The sequence below is a fragment of the Monopterus albus genome, unplaced genomic scaffold, assembly GCF_001952655.1.
Source record: "Monopterus albus unplaced genomic scaffold, M_albus_1.0 scaffold5.1, whole genome shotgun sequence".
Classification (NCBI taxonomy): domain Eukaryota; kingdom Metazoa; phylum Chordata; class Actinopteri; order Synbranchiformes; family Synbranchidae; genus Monopterus; species Monopterus albus.
The window spans coordinates 438,188-444,968 of NW_018127885.1; the positions used below are offsets into that span (position 1 = coordinate 438,188).

Sequence of the window (6,781 nt, forward strand, 5' to 3'; positions counted from 1 at the left end):
GAGAAAAACAAAGGTCAGTTGTGAGATGAAGCCGGCTCTCATAAAAATCAATAACTGGATAAAAAGCTCAAAAGTCTGTTAACCTGGCATCATGGGGACAGACAGCTCAGGCTGTTGTTGGACATCACTCATCTGCAAAGAGAAAATGCTTATGGTGAAATCTTCAAGTTGAGCACCTGAAGATCAAAACTGTCATAATGGGTATCTGACTAACAGGATGTAAAGTAAAGAAATACCTTGGGAAATGCTTCCTTCATGCCATCGCCTTTCTCATCAGCCATTTCTATAACTTCACGGACCTGCTCAATGAAGGACTCTCGCTCACTCTCCAAGATGAACTCACTCTCAACCTGAAACAAAAAGCAAAAGAAGTTCTACTACTGTATGAAGGTTCCACAGAATACTCGTGATCGCTGTCACTGGTTGATTCAGCAGATATTACAAAGTAAAAAAAGACAGCAAGATGAGCTCTCTGCACTATTTAGCCCTGTCCCAAATGGCAATTTTTGGGCTCCGGATATTCAGCGGTAATAATCAGCGAATATGACATTGTGTAATGGGGGTAATGGGCTGACATTGCGCTGCAGCTAAAAGTATCTCTTTGCCCATCTGGCAGTATTTTGGGTTTTAAATTAAAAAGCTAGTGAAAGTTATTATGTAATATTTAACATAACAGACGAACAGACCATGGATCTTCATAACCATTTGCGTGCACACAAAATGTGCTACATTTCCATCACTGATGTGAGATCAACCGACAGTTTTACCTGCGAAGACGTCTCACTCTGTTGGAGTTGTTAGAACAACAGAGAAGCACTCAGTTCACCAATTATTCATTGGCTTGGTTTTTATTCAGTTGCAACAATTTCAGATTCAGTGGAATTTTGTGAGAGAAGTCAAGTAAAACTGTATACTCCATGAATATGTAGCATATATTATAAATGCACATAGAGCATATTTAATGTAACAAATGAACATTAGACAGTAAACAGTGTTTAGTGGCAAAAAATAAGAGAAACCCCACTACCATGATCTGTGCAATTTCCTCTGGATTATCACCATCAAGGTCAAATCTGAAGGTCACCATCTTCCTGTTGTGTGTTTCCAGCTGGCACTCTGCTACCCTGTCTCCCACATTAGAGATCTGCAAAACATTTGTTAAAACTGTTTACTGACAAAAATAATAAAAAACAAATATGAATGAATTCTTCATTTCACTTCAGACCCGTACACTGAGAACATTGAGCTTCGCCTTTGCAGTCTTCTCATGGCGGGAGCGACTGCGTACAGATCGCCGCTGGTAGCGCTTTAGTGAGCGCCCTTCATGTCGACCTCCAGATGTAGAACTTCCATCATTACCATCACTAAGACCTGAAGCAGCATCAGACAGGCAGCTGAAATACACATGGATCCATGAGAGGGAGAGAGAGAGACACACAGAGAGAGAAAGAGATCAGACAAGTTGTGTGGTGCTGGCAAACCCAGTTTTTTTGCATTGTTTTTTTTTTTTTTTTAACAAATAACTTCCTTCTCACCTTTCTACAGATGGTGGCACCAGAGGGGAGGATCCTGCTGGCTGCTCCACTGGTGTCGAATGGGTAACACTTGATGAGGCCTGAAACAGAAATCATGAATAAATCAAGTATTTCATATTAAATGCAAATCTCAAAATGAAAAAAAATGTTATTTGTATACTAATATTTGTAATAATTTTAATTTATTTTCACATGTATTTTTAATTTTCATAGTTTGTGTTTACTATTTATTGCAAATGTTATGATCTAAACCAGACCATCCACTAGATGGAACTGTTTGGCATGGATAAATTTGTTTGTGTATGTGGGTTACTGCAAAAGAAGCCATTATTCAACTCTCAGGCTGAGAGTAAATATTGCTATCCAATGGAGTTTGCACTTCATTTCCTTTTAAGTGTGGCCATTTTTCCCTGCGGTGTTTATATGAATATTAGTTGTGTTTGTACAGGTTACTGCTGTTCTATCAGTTTCCAGTTGCACCCATCAGGGTATTTCCAGCACTGTGATTTTCATATTTTTGTAGCTGTTATCAAATGTATTGCATTTGTTCCATACACACAAATTTATCTAATAGGGTATCATTTTCATGGAAGATTTTAAGCCCCAGGTAAAGCCCCCTGGCAACAAACAGCCAGAAGGATATGAAATCGCTTACATTTTGGTCAAAATTTAACAGTCATGAAAACAAACACTGTTCAATGCTCTCACATTTTAGTGGATATTTTGGTCTGTGGTGGTTTAAATGTGGGTGGGGAAAAAAAACATTCCACATTTCTGGAGCCAGATAAGTTCTGTACTCCTTATGTTACTCATATTTACTGGTGCTCTAAAACAAAACTTACATAAATGATGCATTTAATGCTACTTAAAATAAATCTATTAACAAATGTGTAAAATTTGTGCCCTAAAAATACTTTAAGGATGAATGTACTTTCCAGAAGAGAAACAATATAAGGAGGTATAAACCAAATGCTTCACATCTGACCCAGAAACAACCACCCACGCAAATTTTTGTGCTCTATAGAGTACCTTCAGAACAGAGAGGCACGAGGCCTGTTAGAGGAATTATAAGTGTTCTGCATTGAGTGGAGGAGACAAGATAGAAGGACTTGAATGACTGGCTCAAGACTAAGAGTCATGCAGAAAAAAAGCAGCATGCAGAGAAGAAACGTGGAAGAAAAAAAAAAAAACAGGGAGGGGACAGTTGTGGTAATGAGAGCTATGTCCACAGACAAAGGATAAAAAATGGATTTAGAAAACTGCAAACAAACATGGACAGCATGACCTCCCACTGTTTGATGGTCAAGCAAGATAGTGAAATTGTTAAGTTAAATACCTGTATATGTCAGCAAATACCTTAAAGCAAGAGCAGAGAAATTTGCATGCTCAGGTATGAGTAGGGGAGTGTGTGTGCGTGTGCGTTACCTGTGGCTGTTGAGCTCCAGTCTGTGCCTGTGGTAAAGTGTTGCTCTGAAGCGCAGTGCTGGTCTCTGACTGTTGCGGCTGTTGGGGTGCAGATGACTGAGATGATGGGGGTATCATCACTTGCTGGGTGGGAATCTATAAGAATAGAAGAGATAAAGATGGAGCGGCAAGAACAAGAATAAAATCTGAAAACCTGGTTTCTATCTAGTCTAAATTGTTCAGAGATTCACTTTGGCTCTGTTCCGATGCCACATGCACTTACCTGCTACATAACATACAGTAGCTCCAAAAAATGGGCCATTTATTTGTCCAGAAATCAAAGTAAAAGAAACCTTTAATGTCAACTGCAGTGTATTTTAAAGACATGTATATTGCATGTCAATCCAAATGACACTAACAAGGTTTTAAATAGCACTGGATATAATATTTTTGTTTGGATACAATAAATTCCATGTTTAAAGCCTACTACAACTAAGTCAAAATTTCTCAAACATGGAAACTGAGCATAAAGGCTAAGTCTGCCACAGAGATCGATACAGACAACATGTTTGTTTCGTTTCCCAGGACATGATATCTAAAAGGTTGAGGGTGTATTTAAAGTGGGAACAGGAAAATTGGTCATTTTATCTACCTGAGGGGGAAGCGATGGTTGGTAGTAAACTCCGTACTATAAGAAACAAAACATAAACCAAGATAAGAGTAGGACCCTTGGGAATAAAAAGAAAACAAAAGCAAACTAGAAAAAAACAACAGAAGAGTGTGTAAAACTCAGGGATTTGGAACATCAGCTGCTTTCAACACACCCACCTGAATCAGAGCATTTAGGCTTTAAAGGCTTACAATAGGCCTTAAAGCATCCTCTGAAAACTCTTTTTGCCAATACTGAGTGGTTGAAGTTAACATTTGCTGTAGTAATTAAGAAGCGTACTGAGGTGTATTCAGTGTACACTTACATTACTATTAGCTGTGTTGTTAGATGCAACAGATTCGTGAAACTTTTTGCCAAAGGTAACTGAAACAATGCTTTTCAGTTGGCACCAAGTTTCTCTTTAAAAGCCATTAAAACATGCAGTACAATGCATACCTGTGGAGTTGCCACCGGAACAGACTGGCCGGTGGGTACAACAGGAGTAATGTCAGGCTGGACACCTTGCATCTGGGGTTGGACCTTGTATACCAGAGAGAGAAACAACAGTGACTGTAGATTGCAGCAATTCCTATTACTAGCTGATCAGGTGTACTAACACAGTAAGGCTGTCTATACTATCTTCTTGACAATAAATTAGTAACGGCTGCTTTAGCAGTGGACTGTGAACAGAGAACTGCACATTCCATATGGGAAAGGATGGTGGCCAAATACACAAAATGTATAAAAAGAAATTTTGTCTCTATGTTAAAAGAGAACTGTATTAAATGCACACTTAATTTTGTGGAGCATATACCATGGGAAAAGCTTTTGATTGTCTTCAACACACAGGGTTATGTCCTTTTTTTAACATGACTCACCACTGGCAACTGCTGCTGTTGTGTTTGATCATTTTGTGTCTGTGGGCACGAGACCTGGGGCTGGGGCTGGGGCTGAGGGTGCTGACTGGGTGGGGAGCTGTACGACGTTCCAGGCTGAGGAAGCTGAGCCTCAGGGGGGACAGACGAACCATGCAGTCCGTCTCCCATGTGATTAACTGTAAAAGATTCATTTAGAAAGACTATAATTACATTCACTTTCAAAAATCAAACCATTTCTTATCATACAGTGGGCTATAGCTGTAGTGTATCTGACTATAAATCATCTTTGATACACACCTCCAGTGTGATGCAATTGTTGATACTGTTCATTCTCGAGCTCCTCTGACTCCAGTTGGATAGTGGCCACACTCTGACCCTGAGCTGGAACTGGCCCAGTGGACTGAGGGACATAAGGTCCTCCCTGTACCATACCAGTCAGTTGGGTTGACTGAGGAATGTTGTAGTTGGAGCTCTGAAGGCTCTGCTGAGATGCAGGCTGGGATATCTGTGAGCTGTGTTGGTTTGGTTTTGGAGGGATACAAGAGGCAGACTGTGGCCCTGGCTGGGACTGAGGCACCTCCGTTGTAGACTGTTGGCCTGGTTGCTGTGTTGCCTGTAACTGGCTCTGCAGTTCTTCTTCTAGCCTTTTATTCTCCTGATCCTCTCTGACCTTCAAGACAATCAGCAGCACATACATTCAAATCTCTGAGGAGACTACTACTGGGCAACATGTGACCATCACAGCACAATGCCATGCTGAGTAAGATACAAGTTCATGGAAACCACTTACAAACAATAATATAATATCAGCTACAGATATGATCAGCATGGACGCACCTTCTGCCGCTGTGCTCTCTTGCGACTAATTAGAGACACCCTGTCCTTAATGGCCTTTGCAATGGTCTTGTGGTCTCCTTCACACACATAACCAGACTCAACCTACAGTACAAAAACATGATGCAGAATTCACTAATGAACCTCTCAAAAACTGCTATGAAAACATTTTTGTCAGACTGATTCAAAGTTCAATTCACCATTTCCTGAGCCACATCCTCTGGAACATCTTTGATGAGGTCAAAAGAAAACTCAATAGCTTCGTTATCTTTGTACTTCCCCTTGAGTTTCTTTATATCCTCAATTCTCAACCAGAGCTTAATAGCCTCCATTTCTCCATCATCCTCCTCAGCCAACTCCACACGCACCCCAGTCTCCTCCTGGAAGAAGGCATGGTTCAGAAGATCCTTGATTGAATACCTAAATAGCCAGAGACAAATAGTAAGCAAATGTGTTTTCATGGAGACCTAGACTACCTTAAACATGTTAATTGAGCTCTTTTTAAGTTACACACCTTTCATCCTTGTTCTGGCGAATACATCCCTCAATGATCTCCTTCACTTCAGGACTGGCCACCTTGTCGAAGCTGCCCGGCTTCACCCCCTACAGGAAACACAGAATCATGAATGAGAACGGTTCTCATTCTCATTTTTCTTATTTTGGAAACTCCCCTGTCCCTGTTGGGTTTTCTTACATTACCCCCACAAAAATATTTGTAATTGTCCACAATTTTAACTAATCATGCTTAATCTTTCGACATGTTTTGAATGCATCACAAAAGTCACAGTCTGAAGAGTTTTCCTCTAAGAAAGAATATCTCCCCAGAAAACCATTAAAATAATCTCAAAAGGATGGTATACTTTCTCCCTACTGGCACTTAAAGATTACAACATGTTAAGTGATGAGGAGAAAAAAAAAAAGAGGATAAGTTAGCAGAGAACAGCTGATGAGAGGTGATGAATTGAGCAAATAGCAAAAGGAAACTGCCTGGTGTTACAGGAAAATGGAAGACTGACAGAGCTGAACAGCTGAGCCGAAATGACAGAACAGCCCATCTCCCCAAAGAATACGACTGTGACACTATCTATACACCACAGTATCACTTCAATTCTCATCTGAGCCAGATGTGTTTGACGTTCTGCAGTATAAGCCATTTGTAGCTCATAAAATGAACTCAACCTGATACTTAGCAACTGGGTAAGCAACAAATCCTCAACTGAATCACATGGTAAAGACTTCAGTATTTGGACTTTGCAGTTAATGATAAGCTATTTGTGTAGATTTCAAGGCTCAGTTTGTAGATAACAGTCTGGGAACAGTTTCAACCTCTTTATCTATGAGAATCTTGTAAGTGTATGAATCATCCATCCATTTTCCTCCGCTTATCCGGGACCGGGTCACGGGGGCAGCAGTCTAAGCAAAGATGCCCAGACTTCCCTCTCTCCAGACACTTCCTCCAGCTCCTCCGGGGGAATGCCAAG

At 40.5% G+C, this 6,781-nt stretch overlaps 1 protein-coding gene across 1 annotated transcript in view; it reads right to left on the minus strand.

The window, feature by feature from the left end:
• Positions 1 to 6,781, minus strand: part of LOC109967841 (serine/threonine-protein kinase WNK1) — a 28,519-nt gene that overhangs the window by 5,399 nt on the left and 16,339 nt on the right. Inside the window, 13 exon segments of the mRNA XM_020613699.1 lie at positions 84 to 132; positions 237 to 350; positions 1,028 to 1,144; positions 1,232 to 1,394; positions 1,536 to 1,615; positions 2,961 to 3,095; positions 3,592 to 3,627; positions 4,045 to 4,128; positions 4,467 to 4,642; positions 4,764 to 5,136; positions 5,304 to 5,405; positions 5,501 to 5,720; positions 5,815 to 5,903. Coding sequence (XP_020469355.1) covers positions 84 to 132; positions 237 to 350; positions 1,028 to 1,144; positions 1,232 to 1,394; positions 1,536 to 1,615; positions 2,961 to 3,095; positions 3,592 to 3,627; positions 4,045 to 4,128; positions 4,467 to 4,642; positions 4,764 to 5,136; positions 5,304 to 5,405; positions 5,501 to 5,720; positions 5,815 to 5,903 — 1,738 coding nt within the window.